Source organism: Poecilia reticulata, linkage group LG19 (assembly GCF_000633615.1).
Source record: "Poecilia reticulata strain Guanapo linkage group LG19, Guppy_female_1.0+MT, whole genome shotgun sequence".
In the NCBI taxonomy this organism is placed as follows: Eukaryota; Metazoa; Chordata; class Actinopteri; order Cyprinodontiformes; family Poeciliidae; genus Poecilia; species Poecilia reticulata.
Genome location: NC_024349.1, coordinates 26,133,040 through 26,152,692, shown reverse-complemented (window position 1 = coordinate 26,152,692; position 19,653 = coordinate 26,133,040). Strand labels below are relative to the sequence as shown.

At 38.7% G+C, this 19,653-nt stretch overlaps 1 protein-coding gene across 1 annotated transcript in view; it reads right to left on the bottom strand.

Moving 5' to 3' along the window:
• The window catches only part of myo15b (myosin XVB), a 160,249-nt gene that overhangs the window by 82,235 nt on the left and 58,361 nt on the right, over positions 1 to 19,653 (bottom strand). The window contains exon 20 of the mRNA XM_017310910.1: positions 8,980 to 9,128. Within this exon, the coding sequence (XP_017166399.1) occupies positions 8,980 to 9,128 (149 nt within the window). The remainder of the gene's footprint in view (positions 1 to 8,979; positions 9,129 to 19,653) is intronic.

Genomic DNA, 19,653 nt, shown 5'->3' with positions numbered 1-19,653 from the left:
GCCTCTGTGCTGTCCTTGAGTCCAGCTTTCTCCAGCCATTGGTAGAATTTCCTGATATCAGCCACTTCAGTTTTTTGTCAGTGGTACATCTCATGTAGGGGCTTGTCCTCCCATGATGGTACACCTCCAGCACCTCATCCTCTGTTCCCCATTGTCTGAGACATTCGCTGAGCACATCGTCTGTTGAGGCTTTGTCCTTGATGTATTTATGGATCTTGGATGTTTCATCTTGGACAGTGGCTCTCATACTCACTAGTCCTCTGCCTCCTTCCTTACGGCTCGTGTACAGTGTCAGGGTGCTGGATTTGGGGTGGAACCCTCCATGCGCCCACCGTGCCATGCCTGACACGAGCTTCCATGTTGTAGAGAGACAGGCCGATTATTGGCCGATAGTTGGATGGGACTGAACCCTTTGACGGATCTTTCTGGATCAGGATTGTGGGCCCTTCAGTTAACCATTCAGGGTGAGTCCCATTTTGTAGCAGCTGGTTCAGTTGAGTTGTCAGTCGCTCATGGAGGGCAGTGAGTTTCTTAAGCCAGTAGGCATGGATCATGTCAGGTCCTGGTGCTGTCCAGTTTTTCATACCTTTCTTGGGCATCTGCCACAGTGATGGTTACCGGAGCTGGCTCAGGCAGGCTGCTGTAGTCCTCTCGTAGAGAGGTTAGCCACTGTGCATTGTTGTTGTGGGACGCCTTCCTTTCCCATATGCCTTTCCAGTATTGTTCAGTCTCCAGCCTGCGTTGGTGGGTCTGCTCTGTTGTTATTACCCTACCATTGGGAGTACACTTTAGCTGGTTGGGTGGAGAAGAGCCGGTTAATCCTCCTGGCTTCATTCTCTCTTTAGGCGGCTGGTCAAGGCTTGGAGCCTTTGTTTGGCAGTTTCGAGTGCTTCAGGTATGGGTATCTGGCTGTACTTCTTGGGTACTGATCTTTTCATTGTACCCCTTTGGAGTTCTGGCAGCTGGCTCACTTCCCTCCTTGTTATCTTGATTTTAGCCTCTAACCATCTTTTCCATGGTGGACCTCTTATAGCCAAGCATCTCAAGGATCACTGATGCTGAACTGTATATCAGCTCATTGGTTTCCGTTATGGTGTTGGTAGGTATAGTTCTTAATGCTGCATTCACATTTTCAATGAAACTTTCTGATGGTACTTCACTCAACCGTTGTAATTGGTGTCGGGGTTGCCTGGTGTTCATTTGGGCCACGATTCTCTCTCTCAGGTCAGTTGCTGCCTTGTTCAGCTTTGATGGTTTGTTCATTACTGTGGCTAGATTGCGGATGTTGGAACACTGCGCTACTAGTTGTTTGGCAGTTAGTGTTGACTGGGGATGTCAAACTAACCATTCCTTCCACATTCTTTGCATGTAACCTCTCTGACTATGGTTACTTGAGTAGTAGCATTCCAACAGATCCATGTTTTCTCCTCTCACCCATTTCCGTCTTGTTGTTCCAGTAGCCCATTTTTCATCAGGGTGCTCTGGTTCCCCAGCACCTGACACAGACCTTGTTTGGCCGGGCGACGTCTGAGCCGGCATGTCATGCTTATCAATGTCTCTAATGGTATGAGATAGGCTATATAGCTCAAAGGGTCTTGCCTAAGGACCCATACTGGATAGCTCAATGTCACTGTTGTATGTTTGCCCTAGCCTGGAAAGACTGGTGACTTACCCATTGAGCTATACAGTCAGTTATATATATATATATATATATATATATAATGTGTGTGTGTGTGTAAATAGATACATATATATAGATATATACATATATATATTTAGATATAAACACATATATATATATATATATATATATATATATAATGTGTGTGTGTATGTATTCATTATTATTATTAGTAGTAGTAGTAGTACTATTAGTTTCACGCAATAGTAATAGTAATAATAGAAAGTGACAACTTTGCCGAAACATGTTGTTTGAGCTTTCACGGTGTCCGTAGTTCCCCAGACAAGTGCGCTCGCCAAACAAGTGTGTGCTTGGTATGCGTGTGCTTTCTCAGTGCTCATAACGAGCACGCGCGTATTTTGCCGCCTGGGCGGTGCGGAGCGGCAAGAAGACGCAGGGGGAACCGTATCTGATGGGGAAACGCGGATTGACGTAACACTTGTTAACTCTGTGACTGATTATTTTTTCAAGAACAATCTAAAACACAACTTAATCAGTTAATAAATAGCTTTTTTCCCCATTTCATATTGTTTCTGAACTCTTCGTTTTTTACTAGAGCAGGGGTGCAATATGTCGATCGCGGAAGTATTTGAGTCGATCTCGGTATTAGGTGAAAAACTGAACACTGCCAGGATGCTGAGACCAGCACGTCCTCCTCTGACTTCTTATCAAAACGTTTGTAACTTTATTAAAGAACAAAATAACAAACAAAAAAAGTGTTCAAATTAAGGTTCGTTTCGGTTCCATTACCAAAATAACTAGCAAAGCAGAAGTTTAAAATTAACTAATCAACCACCACTGTGTTCAGGGGGAATGCTTATTAATAATCGCAAAATAAATATCAAGCCTGAAAACCTAATATCATAACAGACTAAATGTTTTTAACATAATCTGTGCTGGGCTCGAGGAGCGCAGGCGGTTGCCGTGCAATGGGTGTTAAATGACAAAAAGAGAATAAAAATGTGCGAGTGGTTTAGAGTTGATCACCTATTTGGGTAATTTTACCTTCGTTTACCTTTGCTACAGCCTCTAGTTTCTGAACGTTCAATAAATTACAAACTTGGACTAATTATCTTGTTCGTCTGCGAGTATACGTCATTCACAGCAAACATCAAACGCGGTAAATATGTTTTATTAAGTATTTAACAACTGGCTTCTACAGCGATAACTGAAATTAAATTGTCTAATTAAAAAAAACGTATTGCTCTCTGGCATCTTGCTTTGAGCTCAGAATCTGAGAGGTTTTTCCTCTATCAAACTCTCAGACATAACAATCAAGGATTCACACTTATAGTCTAATAAAGCCTTTCTTCTCTGACCAGATGGAAGCCAGAATTCACAATTAGTAAGAGCAGACTTGACAGATTCTTTGACTCAGTATTTCTGTATTCACTTTGCGATGTTTTAATAAATTTCTTATTTCTTCTCACTCAGACTCTAAAGTATTTTTTCTATGACAGAAGTCATCTACCAACACATATATATGGTATCTTACTTCTTTTAACTTGTTTGTATTGCTAAAAATGTATGCTCTGTATGTACTTGTGCAGTATTTTGTGATTTCATGAACATACACCTTATGCTGTGAATGTTCTGTGTATGCCGCTTCCACACTGAGAAGAAAATAGTTGAACCAACTTAATTGAATTGCTTCAAGCGCTAACAAATTATTCAATTAAGTTTATACAAGTTAATTTACTAAGTTTATCCAACTCAATATATTATAACCATCATTAGAGTGCACTCTTGAAAGTGTATTTGCGCTGTAGTTCATCCGATGGATTTATTTACACTAACCTAATTCTTTTGCTTTAGCTATGGAAACTTACTTTCATGTGTTCAATTAACTTAAAAGTTACACATTTTTAACTTTTAACATTTTACTTTGACTTTATTTGAAACAATTAAGTTTCAAATGCCATGTTCATATCCTATGTTTGACATCATGATGCAAGCTTCAACAGGGTGCCATGGTGGCGCAGAGGGCCATTGTATGTTCGATTCCGGGCCTGATGCTATTTGCCGCATGTCTTTCTCCTCTTTCATTACCCACTGTCCTGTCTCACCCTTAAAAAAAAACACAGATCCTTTATTAGTTTACTTCTTTATTTGAAGTAAGGTGAGGTAAGTTTATTTATTTAGCACTTGTCCCACTGCAGGGACAACGCAAAGTACCTTACATGAATTAGAAGGAAATACAACAAAACAAACCAAAGGTATAACAAGCAAAAGAAGAAAAAGGAAAACAAAAACATATAACCCCATGTTTAAGAATAAGTAGTTTGTGATGTATAAACTAGAGGTTTCTCTGGATTTTTGTTCGGATAATGTTAATCTAAGGTAATGAGTTGTTTCTCTAAATAAACAAACTTCTCTGGATTATGGGTTTGTTGTAATTCCTGCTCTGGGTTGAGTGAAGTATATGAACTAAATGTTCCTGTTCTGGGTTACTAGGCAGAATAAGAATAGGTCCTCTGGATATTTTTGTTCTAATAGTTTTGATTCCTGTTCTGGGTTATAAACTAGATGCTCCTAGATTCTCTAGTTTAGGGTTAAACTAGATGCTTGTTAGGATAGGGTTAGCTTATTATTATAAGCTAGTAATTTATACTACTTTATAAATTACTCCATAATTTATAAGACAGTAGGAGTTTCTCTGGATAGACTAATATGACTTTCTCTGGATAATAATAAGCTAAATACTGGTCTAAAGTAATGAGTATTCCACAATTTCTAAAAATAATAAACTAGATAGACAGACAGACAGGGCAAAAATAACATATCAACTAGAAATAGCACAAGTAGTAACATTCAAATAACACAAAGACATGCTGGCAAAGATGTTGAGGTCAGAGGGTGTGTTTTGTCTGTAGCCATGTATGATGTGTATGCAGATGTCTCGTTACAGCCTGTTCTCCCAAAAAAGTCTCTGATGAGGTGGTATTATCCAAGTCCTTGAGAGTTTAGCCATTCGATTCCACGGGTGACTTTGGGAAGGGTGAGGAGATGGGAAGGAGCAGTTTGTTTACATAAACTCCAGGAGATTTGAGATAGCCAGCAAGCTAAGGCCGACACAACAGAGCCAGATTCAGAATAAACAAATTTTCTTTGGATTGGACAGACTTAAAATTTCCATCTGCCCTAGAGTTTCAATCAGTACATCTCTGTTCATTCCAATCATTCAAATTAGCATGGTGGTTCCCACCAGGCAGGGACTAGCAACTTCTCCAAGATCCATTCCGCTAGTGAGTTAAAGTGTCTCGAGTTTGTCCGACAGCATTTCAGTCTGAGTGTTTGCTAGTCGGTCCAATTCATCACAAATTTGTCAATATGGAGTCCGTTAACTCCAAACAGCAGAGATCCTGCTATCATGAATCCAAATAAATCAAGGACAATCTGGGGACAAGTAGTATGTGTCCCACTTGTCCCACTGCGGGGACAAGTAGGACAAGTGGGCTCTCCTCTTCCCAGTCTTCTCATTGAGAAAATTTGATCAATTGCATTGAGAGACCAATTAACCATCCATAATTTGTAGTTTCGGTTAATGTGCAAAGAAAGGCACATTAACCTTTCTTTGCACATTAACAAAGAAAGGTTAATTTCTTAACCTTTCTCCAAAAAAAGCAGCACAAAGACAGAGCAAGCAAGATGAGAATGAGTAGGGAGGGAAGCAGAGGAAAAAAGTCTGCCTTCACCAAGAGCTAGAGGGAAAATAAACTAAGTAACTATGGCTTTGAGTAAGGCTGACTTAAATTTGTTAAGTTAAACCGACTTAATACATTCAGTTTGATAAACTTAATTGAATTACTTAAAATTGAAGCAATTCAATTAAGTTGGTTCAACTTTTCTTTTGTCACTGTACAGGATCTTTGAAAAACTAAAACATGTTAAAACATATTTAAATGAAATTTTAGATATTTTAGTTTATTAGTTTGGAACAACTTAAAAGTTTGAGCTGACTTTCTGTAGAATTTAGTCAAAGAGTTTTTAATTAGTCATTAGGAAAAAATAAATAATTTCAGTAAGAGTGGAAAATTTGTCATGGTAAACACGCTTAATGACTTAAGTCATAAAAAATTGTAAATTGAGTTGGATAAACTTAAAGAATTTAGTTGAATGATCATAATATATTGAATTAGTCAGACGTAGGATGCGAAAAAGATATTGAACTCAATTGTTAAGTTAAAGTACAAAGTTCCTTTAACTTAAAGATTTGTAACTTTTAAGATAACTGAACACAAAAAAGTAAGTTGTTATCTCTAAACCAAAAGAATTAAGTAAGATTAATGTAAATAAGTCTATAACATGAACTAGAGCCCAAATACTGTCATGAAGTGCGATGAGAGGTGGTGAGGAAGACGCTGGGTACCCAGGTTGAAATGACGAAAATGATGATTTTAATGATGACTGTGATGGCCAAATCCATGGCCACACTCTGAAGTCAGTAACTTTTATGCACAATTTGTTTTTTCATTCAAACACGACACTTTAGTTTCAGTAAAACATTTATTAGTTGATTTGGATACATTTGTTCTTTATGTTGGCGCGCACACTTAGTTAGCGTGTGTATTTGTATCAACTTAAGTTTAATTTGTTTGCTTCAGACTGACCTTTTGTTTATGTTTTGCCGGTACTTACCTGCCTTGGAGTGGCCAGACAAAAGATGGGGGCCAGGGCTCAGCAGGCTTAAATGCTGATTGGATTACACCACTAGTTCCTGCTGGCAGGGGAAATTTGTAGTTTCTTTGTTTAGATAAGTTTTGTATTTAAGTAAATATTAGTATTTAAACTTTAATATTTCTGATTTTCATTTTGAGAATCTTTAGTTTAGCCAAACTTAGCTGTACTGTTATTTGTTTTTGTTTGTAATTGTATTCTGTTTAGTTACCCCTATTGTGTCTTAATTGGTBTGATCAGCCAGTATATAAACCCTGTGTGTCATTTCTTTGTTAGGTCAGTTATGTTTGTTTGTGCAGCCAGTTTGTTTACATTTTTGCCTGAGTTCAGTTTTGTTTCTTTGACCTCTTTTATGAGCTCAGTTTATCTTTTTGTCATTTTATAATCTTTGGGTTAAAATAGAAAACCCTATTTTTCTAATTGATATCCTGTGACTCCTCCTGTTTTAACTCGGTCCATCACAATGACACAGAAGCACAAAGTTCAAAAACCAGCACAGGAAGCACAGAGTGAACAGAAGACTAGGCTCACAACCTTTTAGCAACTGGTAGACAAAGGACAATGCTAGACGTGACAAGATGACTGACAAAATGGCAGACAAGACAAGGACAAGGAAGAAGGAACACCTCTGGGTTTAAATATACAGGGAGACAATCAGGGGAAACAAGAGACAGGTGTAACTAATGAAGGGGTAGACAGGACAACACAGAGACTCCACAGAACACAGAAACCAAAATAAACACACAGAAAAACTCAAATCACTACAAATACACTTTTTAGAGTGGGAGGACCAAGGTTCAGAAATACACTCCTGATCAAAATCCTAAGACCAGTAAAAAAAACTGCAAGAATTTGATTTTTGCACTATTGGATCTTAAGAAGGTTCTAAGTAGGGCTTCACAATGTTAAAAGAAGAAATCAGCGTAAGAGACAAGAACTTTTGAGCGGGGAATTAATTGAAAACTGCATTTACACTAAAACATGATTTTTTTCAGCTGATCAAAAGTTTAAGACCATAGCTCAAAAAACCCAGAAAACCCCCCAAAACAGAAATCAAAGTGTCAAAATAAAGGTCTCAGTAATGAGTAGCTCCACCATTCTTGTTGATGACTTCAAACAATCGTTTAGGCATGCTTGATGCCAGTGTTTCCAGGAGGCTTTTGTAAACTTCCCTTGCCATCCATCCCCAAATGTTCTCAATTGGGTTTAGATCCGGGGAACATGCAGGATGGTCCAAAAGAGTGATGTTATTCTCTTGGAAAAACTCCTTTGTCAGGCGGGCATTGTGAACTGCAGCATTGTCCTGTTGAAAAACCCAATCATTACCACACAGACAAGGGCCCTCAGTCATGAGGGATGCCCGCTGCAACATCTCCACATAGCCAGCTGCTGTTTGACGCACCTGCACAACCTGAAGCTCCATTGTTCCAATGAAGGAAAACGCACCCCAAATCATGATGGCGCCCCCACCACTGTGCCGTGTAGAAAACATGTCAGGTGGGATCTCCTTGTCATGCCAGTAACGTTGGAAGCCATCAGGACTATCAAGGTAAAAATTGTTTCTCATCAGAGAAGACAACTTTCTTCCACCTTTCAATGTCCCATGTTTGGTGCACCCTAGCAAAGTCCAAATGGGCAATTTTGTGGCGTTGAAGAAAACGTGGCCTTGGAAGACGTTTTTTGTTTCTGAAGCCCTTCTCTCCAGATGCTTCTCTCCAGATGGTTATTGGGCTGCAGTCAGAACCAGTAATGGCCTTAATTTGGGCAGAGGATCGTCCCGTGTCTTGACGGACAGCCAATCGGATCCTGCGGCTCAGAGCTGGTGAAATTTTTTTGGGTCTACCACTTGACTTTTTCTGTTCCATCACCCTCAGGATCATTTAAAAAATGCAAAATGACTGTCTTACTGCGTCCAACCTCAGCAGCGATGGCACGTTGTGAGAGGTAGGATGCTCAACAATCCTACCATGTTCAAAGTCAGTGAGCTTTTTTGTTTTTGCCATCAGGGGGTCTTGACAGTGTAAAGACTTGACAGAAAATGACATGGAATCCAGATTTTTGCACAGCTTTTGACTTTTAAAGACTATGGTCTTAAACTTTTGATCAGCTGAAAAAAATTGTTTGAGTGTAAATGCAGTTTTCAGAAAATTCCCTGCTCATAAGTTCTTGTCTCTTGCACTGATTTTGTTCCTTTAACATTGTGAAGCTCTACTTAGAACCTTCTTAAGATCCAATAGTGCAAAATGCAAATTCTTGCAATTTTTTGACTGGTCTTAAGATTTTGATCAGGAGTGTATGTTAGTGTAGGAGACCAAAAATAATATTTATCCTGAGTAGAAGTAAATGTTTGATGGATGTCTTCTGATTATTTTCCTTCTTAAATGTTTTTTTCCATGAACTTGCATCTTGCGAGTTTACTTACTGATTCAGGGTTTACAAAGTTCAAATTGGAACAGATGGAATTGGTATGCATATTAGTGGACTTTAACCTGAACCAAATACTTCAATAAAACTCCAAATTGAATTTTAATTATAAGCTTTCTTTTCTCTGCATAGTGCCCTGAGATGACTTTATTTGGCATAAGGACAGTAGAAATGAACTGATTTAAAGTGATTTCTACCTTTCCATATGTGTGGTGAGTTCAGTGAGGGACTGCAGGAAGTGTGAAGCAGCAGTTGGGGGTGGCTGACGAAGATGCTTCATCTTCCAACCCAGTTCCTTCTGTTGGATGTACCTATCTTGAAGCTTCTGGAACAATTCAGAAATCATCTAAGTGAACATGAAAAGAAAAACAATGTGGTTATCTGGAACATCACCAATGACCATAACAGGTTATATATGCACTGAAAAAGCTGTTTTCTTAGAATAATTTTTTTTTGATATATTGTTGATGTGAGGGTAGAGGTTCACCCAGCAATCTGGAGATTGCTGCTTTTATACCCACTTCATCCACCTGTATTTTGTGTCCTTGGCCAAGGCACTTCATCCACATTGCCTGGTGGTGTTGGTCAGAAGGGATGATGGCATGAAATAGCTGCTGCTCTTCTATTAGCTGTAGCTACCATCTTACAAGTCATCAGAGTGTGAATGTGTGCATGAATTGTAATAACTGATTCTGGAGTGTTTTGGGGAATCATTTGAGGATTGAAAGCACTATGTAAGTCTGATGTTTTTATAAGTAAAGAAAATCCTAAAATACCTATGGTATTTTAATCCAATTAAAGTTAATGTTGGCAACATCTCTTAGAAACATGGTATATACCCGTGGTCCGCAACCAACGGACCTCTGTCCGGATACGGACCCATATGCCATCCCATCCGGACCCGGAATAAATTGTTAAAATATTTGTTAATTTTGACGGGAGAATTAATTTTAAACCGGAGCATTTATTTTTTTCCCTATCTGACACAAGTGCTTTTACCAGCTCTGCACTGAGCAAGGATTGGAAGCTACAAACCAATCGCGTGCGAGTCATACTAACCACGTGGTTCAACTAGCGAATCAAATCGCCAGCCTGAACTCAGAGCGAGTTGTATGAACAAACCGAAGCAGAGGTTTGTGGCCAGGCACAGACATCCACGCAGTGTGATATAAGGAAGAGGAGGTGAAAGGCGAGCAAAAAGCGATTGAAGCGAGAAACGCACGGAGGTGATGCGGGAATACAGGGCGTGAATTACAGTCAGAAGAGGTGCAAACACTATGGCGCTTTCTAAAAAGAGAAAAGTAGATGCCGAAAATCGAGTGTTCAACACGGAATGGACTGATGCATACATGTTCATTCTTCCACCCGCGAGCACGAAACCAGTGTGCCTCATATGCTCTGAAACCGTGGCACTTATTAAAAGTGCCAATGTCAAGCGTCACTATGAGACTAAGCACAAAGCATTTGACCAATCATACCCCCCTAAGTCCGAACTCYGGACGCAGAAAATTCGAAGTCTCACTGCCCAATATGATCAGTCCACCAGGGTATTAAGCCGTGCTTTCAGCGCACAACAGCGTGCTAATGAATGTTCCCTCYGTGTTGCTTGGGTTTTAGGGAAACACAAAAAGCCCTTTACAGATGCAAGTATTGTCAAAGAGTGCATGACTGAAATAGCAGAGGCGTTACTTGATGGTAAAGAAAAAGATGAGCTCTGTGACAAAATAGAGAAAATACTCCTGTCAGCCTGCACAGCCACAAGGAGAAGTGAGATACTAGCTCAAGATTCACTGTCCCAGCTGGAAGAAGTTATTTGTAAGGCACCGTGTGTTGGCCTGGCTGTGGATGAATCTACTGATGTGTCTGACAATGCTCAGCTATTGGTTTACATAAGATTCTTAAACAGGGAGAAAAATCAGTTCTGTGAAGACCTCTTAGGTGTGCCCTGTTTATCTTGACCATGTTTGGCTCCACATACAGCTGTGAGGCAGCGTTCTCTACAATGAACATAATAAAAACAAAATATCGTTCCAAGCTCACCAATGAGCCTCTGCACATGTGCATGAGAATGGCCCTGACCTCCTTCAAGCCCGGATTTAAAATGTTGGCAGGGCAAGTCAAAGCTCAATTCTCACACTGAGCAAGGAAATTGGGGGAAGATAGATGTAAGAGAAATCTGTAAGAGAAATAGTTCAGGTGTTTTGAGAGTTGTTTTGTTGAGCAGAAATATTGAGATTGTTCAATCAAAAGGAAACTGAAGCTGCTATTTTTTATTAAGCACTTTCTTTATTTTTGAATACATAATTTAGTTTTAATTTAAACTGCAGCCACACAATGTTATCCTGTTTCAGTGCTAATAAACTTCTTTGAAATTATTTTAACCTGTATTATTATTTTTTTTAACACCATGTATTCCGATATTGTCATACTGCAAATAGACGATATTGCGGACCTCTGCTTGAGGAAATTTCTTTGAACTGGACCTCCTCACAGTTTTCTTGAATACCCCTGGTATATACTGTATGTCTTCAGGGTGGTGCAGTGGTGAAGACTCTTGTTTAAAGGTAAGGTTCCTCATTCAAATACCATCTTGGAGTGCTTCTGCATCAACTTGGCATGTTCTTTACAAGTTTGTCCTGATTCTTGCCAGGTTACTCTGATTTCCTCCGAAAATATGACTGCTAAGTCATTGATTGGCTGCACAGTGGGTTTGGGTTTAAATATACAGGGAGACAATCAGGGGAAACAAGAGACAGGTGTAACTAATCAAGGGGTAGACAGGACAACACAGAGACTCCACAGAACACAGAAACCAGAATAAAAGCACAGAAAAACTCAAATCACTACAAATAAACTTTTTAGAGTGGGAGGACCAAGGTTCAGAAATATGTTAGTGTAGGAGACCAAAAATAATATTAGAGAGATATATGGACACCCTTCTGTCAAATTTTAATCGGAGGATTGATTGATGGCCGTGACTAATTGATATTAATTCATATCAATTAGTCATTAGTTCCACCCGTACTGCAGCCCTGTTGTGTTTGCATATCACAGCATCAAAGCTGTACCTGACGTCATTATTTTTGAAACTAAACAAAGGTTTCGATGTAGCGGCTTAAGCCTTTTCCTCAGAGATGCGGTGGAAAACTTTCTCTTTCCTCGTTGACCGATCTAGTTCATTCTGTACTCGTTCATCAGGGAGTAAACGGAGGAAAAAAATTACCTCATCATGGGACCATGTATCAGCAGAATATTGAGGGGAATTCATCGCAAATTAAAAATAATAAAAATATTAAAAAGTGCACTCTTTACAAAATAGAATAAGAACAGTTTAGTGAGAGCCAGCTGGACCCGATCAACGGCTGACTGCAAAACAACCAAGGGCTGACTCTAAACCAATCAGCTGCTGAATTCTAAGCAGACCCGCTTGGCCGGTCCCGTTTGGAACCACAGTTCTTGTGGTTCCAAGGAGCCGGGTTGAACCGGGTCGAAAGTTCTAATGCAAACACGGTCGGCCCTACTTTGAACCCATTCCGTTCCTTGCAGTGCGAAAACGGCTTAAGGAGATTTTTCTCTTCAAACTCATACGCCCTCTTAATCAGTTAAGCTAAATCTAAACTTGGCAACTTTTTCAACCATAATAAATGTGATATTCAATTGACCTGTTATGAATCAAATTTTGGGTGTCCGCCCACCTCTGCTGCATGCTGCATCATTGTGGAAAACCTAGAGCGGCAGAGATATCTGCGGCTTATAGTCTGGTGCGGGTTATACGTGTATGTTTACTTTTTTTTTTTTTTAATTGGAAGGTGCGGCCTATAGTCCAGAAAATTTTCTAGCCCCTTGTGTATTCTTCCTTGCTGCCCTGTACCACCATTTCCCTTTCTCTCTCCTCAGTCTGCCTCCTATACCTTCACTCACATCTGCAACCCATTAGTAATCAGCCCAGTTGCTTTGTTCCAGCATTCAACCTCCCAGTATTTAAGCACTTCATTGTCAGTCAATAATCACTGGGTTGTCTACTCCTTTCTCTTCCCTGTAATGTCCTTGTGTCTTCTGCCTTGGCTTTGTTTCGGATTACCTTTTTTTAATTCAGATTTTTGCTCTTTTTAATTGGATTCTGATGTTTTCATTACATTTTTAACAGTACTGTACATCTCCAGTGGTGGGAAGGTTACTGTACTTAAGTACAATTTTCGTGTATCTGTACTTTACTTAAGTAGATTTAATAATGGGTACTTTCTACTTTTACTCCACTACATTTTACAGTAAATATCTGTACTTTCTACTTCACTACATTTCTACAAAAGTGTCGCGTTACTCGTTACATCCAAGTCGCATTGCTCTTTTTTTCCATTAAAATGTGAAGTTCAGGGACTTAAGGTGGCGCCGTAAAATTCGAGAAATGACGTGACGTGATCATAGACATGTTGTCACCCATCGCCTCCAATGTCTATGATCGCCTCCCTCTTTACTCGCTCGCGGAGCTCCAAGACATGCGCAGTGGTTTCCTCTGAGCGGGAGGAGATGTCTGTCTAATCGTCAGTAATATAATAGCGCTGCATAAATCGATATGGCGACATGTAAAATCAGCAGCGCTTCGCTTTCACAGACRGTGGGGACTTCGTCCAACTTTTAGCATCACTTGGAAGGAAAGCTTAAAGAAAGGTAAGCTTCATGGACGTGTTGCTAGCAAAGCTAGCTGTACTTGCTGAGACACACATGTTGCATCTGCGATGAAAAAAAGTTGTCACTCATGCACTGAATTATTGTGTGGAGGTGTTGACTGAGGTGTTGCAAATATGGGACAACGCTGGTACATTCAGAAACGATCCGATTCTTGTGGACTGATCTTTACTGATTAAATTTATTTCAGCTCTAAGTATTTAATATCTAGGTGTTTTATGGGAATGTGGATCTTTCAGATCAATTTGAGAAGCTATTTTGATAGGTAAAAGCTAATTTTTTTGTGTCATGTAGCTGGTCTTGACTTTGTCTTGTGTAGGTGGTCTTGACTACAACTCTGCTACGTGGCTCCTCGGTTCCATGTCCTCTCCCACCCACCTTCTTTCCATCCCCTTTCTGTAGGATTTCTTTAAAAATAAATGCCACTAGTGGCAAAGTGAAGTTCATGCTGTTAGGACAGGAGACAAGATGTTTCCATCCCTGAAATTATGATACATAGAATCACATATCTAAGTCTAAACTATGTTACAGAGTAAACACAATAAAAACATGCTTTATCTGTGGCATTGTTCATTAAAATGGCACATTTTTAATGTATTAAAATTGAATACGATCGGTACACTTAATGATATTAGCGATTAGATAATCCATTCAGCAAGTACTTTTACTTTTAATACTTAAGTATTTTTAAAAGCCAGTACTTTTTTACTTTTACTTAAGTACAAATGCTAATGTGGTAGTTTTACTTTTATTTGAGTACATTTTTGTCTGTGTATTTGTACTTCTACTTAAGTACATTTTTTGAGTACTTTCTCCACCACTGTACATCTCTCGCCAGCTGCATTTGGCTCCATTTTTAAAACACACCCTAACAGTAATAGTTTGTCTTTATTTTAATTAAGCTATGATAAGTTTTTGGAGCTTTACATTGCATTAAGCATATCATTATATCCATCTATTGTCTTTACCTGCAGGATCATGGGGGGAGGGGGGCTCATGAGCAGTGGGGTACACCCTAGTCACCAATCCATTACAGGGCAACACAGCACTACCAACCATGCACATTCACACATAACGGCAATGTTAATAGATTAATGACTTTCATCCATCTTCTGTACACCCTTGTCCCTAGTGGGATCGGCAGGGGTGCTGGTGCCTATTTCCAGCGAATGTTTCGGGCGAGAGGCAGGATACACGCAGGACAACACAGAAACGGACAGGACAAACAACCATGCACACACACACCGACTTCTTCTGTGGGAAGAAGCCGGAGTACCCGGAGAGAATCCACGTATGCAAAGGGAGAACATGCAAACTCCATGCAGAAAGACCCTGGGCCGGGAATCGAACCCAGGACCTTCTTGCTGCAAGGCAACAGTGCTACTTTAAAAAATTAAAGGAAAATAATCAAAAGACATCCATCAAACATTTACTTCTACTCAGGATAAATATTAGAGAGATATATGGACACCCTTCTGTCAAATTTTAATCGGATGATTGATTGATGGCCGTGATTAATTGATATTAATTGATATTAAACCCCTCCCTCCCACTCGTGACCGTATGCCTTCCGCCCACCCCCCATCTCGTGACCCTGGTCACAAGGTATCCGTGACCCCCTCCCCCTGTCTCGTGACTGGATTCTTCCCCCTCCCTCCCTCCGTGAACAAAGACTTTATTTAGGGGGACCTCTCTGAATTGGTCAATAGAAACGGAATAATTTACTTGTAATTTAGCAGTGAATAAATAAATATAGTATATTCCAAACAAAGCGAATGAATAAATAAATAAATAAATATTATTCCAAACAATATTGGCTGCTAAGCTTGAGAAGTGAAAGGGATGAGTGCGCTTGATTCTTTTTGAGGTGCGTGCTGGTTGGGTGGAGATGGTGAATACATTCAAAGTGGCCCTGCACACCAAGGCATTTGTGTGTGTTTGTCCCCAAGCATAAGACAGCCTATAGATTCAACACACCATTTGTGTGAGCTGACACGGCCAACTCGGGATGGTCATATGAGGGATGATAAAAAAAAGCTCCTGGGGCTTTATTTAAAGTTGAACAAAAAAACTTCTCTGCTTTTGGCCATCTCATAAGGGAAGAGGGCTGACCTCTGACCCTCCTCACCACACCACACCATTTATGCGTACAGCACATGTTCCCCAAGCATAAGATTCACCACACCATTTTTGTGAGCTGACACGACCAACTCGGGATGGTCATGTGACTGTTTTACTGCAATATTTAGCTTACGGAGAGTTATTTGGTGTTGGACAACAGACTTATAGCTAGGCAAGAGGGGCTGACCTCTGACCCTGCTAAACTCTTATAGATTTTTTTTTCTGACAGTGTGATACATTTCAGTAAATGTTCCTCATTTGTAAATTTATTTCTTAAGAATATGTGACAGGTAGTAAACAGGCCTAGGGTGAGGCTAGTCAAATTTAACTTTTAGCTTTCTGCAGTTAAAGTGAAAGACAAACTAACATCACTGCTTTTCCTGAATTTGTCCTCACATCATTGTGAATGCTACTTTGCTTCAGTCTTTTTCCTGTTGTTGTATCAACACTGACCTTCTCAGTGCTTCATGCTTACTCCAAAATAGTGAAGGTTAGTTTAAGTGCATTTGAAACTTAGAGATTTTTTTTTTCTGTAACATTTGCTAGTGTGATACATTTCAGTACAAATTCCTCATCTGTAATTGTATTTCTTAAGAATATGTGACAGTGGTTAAAGAAGCCCAGGTGAGGCTACTGCTCATATTTATCTTTGAGTTTTCCCCAAAGTTTATTACAGTGCACAACCATGCTCCAAGAGTTGCTCCAACATGGTAAATTGTTTTGTTACCTTTAAAATTATCTACAGCTTTTGTTTCTGACTTATATGCTATTTTTTCTTCGCCCTAATGATTCTTTCCCTCCATCCATTATCTTACATGTTGTGTTCACTAACAAAATATAGTACACCTGTAGTTGTTGAAGGTTCCATTACTAAAAACTTAAAAACGATCAATGTCAACCATCAGTCTGTATTAAAATATTTAGTACAATTTGTATTATTTATTTAGATTTGATGTTTTGATGTAAGCACTTGGATTTTTATCGATTTATTGAATGATGCTCTGTGTAAATACTTATAAAACTGAATGATCATTCAGGTTTTATATAGTTTTTTTCTTTTCATTCAATGTTTGTTGCAGAAAATCAAATATATGCTGGCAATCGACCAACAATTCAATCAGCAAATCTTTGCTTTTTTTCTCAAGTAGCCCCTCTCACGGAGACTTACATCTTCTGACACCTGGCCCAACTTATAATAACATTAACCAAGTTTGCTGTTGGTACACTTACCTAAAGAATAAAACATGCTCACTACACAACCAGGCTCCAAGAGTTGGTCACAACATGGTACCTTTAAAATTATCTACAACTTTTGTTCCTTGATGCTAACTGTTCAATAATGTTCACTAACAGACAGTACACCTCTTGTAATTGATAAGCTTATAAATGATCATTGTGAAGCATCAGTATGCATTCAAGAAGATCACATAAGTCAGATTTTGTAAAATATGATACTCAAAGTAATCAAAATTATAGTTTCAGGGAACTTAGGCTGTATAAAAGGAATGATTGAAATATACTATGAAAATATTCTATTTGCAGAATCCTGATAATAAAACTTCAATTGTGAACTGAATGATTAGATTGCAATTAGACACAAAAGAATCAACTGTTAATTAGTAATCAAGCTACGGAAATGACTAGCAAGATCTGAATAAACAAAGAAACTTGACTACCTCAAGAGATTTCTCTCGTAATGAACCGTCTGACTTTCTTTAGCCGACTAAATTTAATCTTACCAAATTTTTGCCGTAGAGTAAACATGTACTGAGTTTGAAGCGCGGGTCAGATGCCTCCAGCCGTCTGCTAAAGCTAGACTCCGGCCTTCCTCACTGTAAAATAAAACATTCTGCTTAATTAAAGAGTTCAAGTGAACATCACTTAATTCTCAACAACTTGTTGTTTGCACTCATCTTAAACAAGCGGCAGGAACCTTTGGATTTATAAAAGAAAAAAAAGATGCTTTATAAGTTAATCTATTTAAGTTGAGTCTACAACAACTAGAATAAAATAAAAAGTGAACTATTTGAAAGTGGTGAGGATTTTGGGTGGTAAATGTTTAACATTTTACATACACAGACAAGGGCGTAGGAACGAGTCTGTCATTGGGTGGGACGCATATCGGAAACCTGACAGATCAGTAAATAGCTTGAGCAGAAATGTCAAACAATTATGCCATCAACACGTCAGTAATGCGTTACTCTAATCTGACCCTTGTTTCAGTAACAAATATTCTAACATGTTATTATTTACAATCCAATAATCAGATTAAAGTTATGCATAGTATAATGACCGTCATTCCAGGATGAACACTCACTTTAGAATTTGCCTCACAACTAGCAAGCTACATACTCTGGTAGCACACACAGGCTAACAGATTCTGATATATCTTATTGGTCAAAAGACATTTGATTATTGGTCAAAATGCATTGATATAAATTGACTGGTAAAAAATAGCTCATAAAATAAGACTATGCAGTTTTAAACTCAATACAGCAGTATGACCAACAAAAATAAAATCTAAAAAACAAGTTTTGTTCTTCTTGAACAACTCTCTACATCAGTGCAACAGTTTAATCTACAAAATAAATAAAAATTATACTTTTCACGTCTAACAGACCTTTAACTCCTCACTGTTAACTCAGTCTCACTTTCCAGCTCTGCATTCAGTAACTTACCAAACATGAGCCATAAAAACACTGAGGCAAAAAGCCTAAATGTTTTTTTTTCCTGTCATTTTCAGCCGGAAACATTTAACTGAAATATCTACAGATATGTGTTTCTGTCTCTGCCTCCCTCTGACTCTCTGTAACCTGATGTTCCTGCATGGATTCATGGATTTACAACAGACACTACAGTAATGTACAGTAATGTCAGAATATGAACTAAAGATAAAAAGTATGTTTTTATCATACAGAATGAGAATTTAAACAACTTAATTTTCAGATGTATACATTATTATACATCTCAACTCTACTTACTGTGTAGCAAACATTTTCACAAATTTATTTTTAAACCTCTCCTCAAGCACTTTTCTTATCGTCTCCTAACCATTAACCTTATAGTGTGGAAATAATGAAAAAAATATTGAAACGTTGAAAGAAATCAACTTGACATCAGTCTTCACCTGTTCTCCTTTCTGGTTTTATTGTAATTAATATAATTTTTATATCTTCACACTTTGAAACTCCACCTGGCTCTCCAATGTCTTCCCTGACCTGCTCCTTTCATAATAAAATAGTTTAGTTTATTTAAAAATTAAAAACAAGTTAATACATATTTCAATAAACTAAATGAAGACCTCATCAGAGCTTCTTCACCTGTCTTCATCATTCTAGCACTGCTGTTCTCCTAAATATCTATATAATATAATATACATACATATTAAGTGGTCAGTATGATCAGGTATTGCTCACTTTAAATAATAAAAAGGCTCATTTCGCTGCTATTTCAGTCTCATTCTAAATCATTGTTACTAGACTAGCTAACTTTTAAACAGCAGTACAATTTTGTATCCCAGAATTAAAACCGCTTAACCAAAAAGATTTAGTTCTATATATAAAAGTGAACTGACAACAAGATGTTATAAACATGGCAACATTCCTGACAGATCGTTTACCTCATTCAAAAGGAGTTTCTCTGACTCGTCTGCTGCTGCCTTTACTCTGAGCCGTTCAGAGGGGGGAGGGGGAGGAAGCGCTCTGATGAATGCGCTGTTGTGCGCCTTCAAAATAAAAGCATGCGAGTTGAAGATTTAAAAATTCTTCGCAACTGCGGTGAAATTATTTGGGGGGACGAATGTGACTGTCTCCAATATTGGGGGGGGACATGTCCCCCCCGCTTCCTACGCCTATGTACACAGACATTACTCCATTTCTACTCAAGCAAATCGAAAGGTTTTGAACAGTACAACTGTGTCAAGTAATAACCATGTATTTTTTAATCTATCTAGTAAATATAATTATATTGCTGCTGCTGCTGTAAGCAGAAAGTAAAATACATTTTGCATTGAATACTATTCTGGATGAGTTTAAGTTGCTTGCTGGTCTTCAACATGCGTTGAA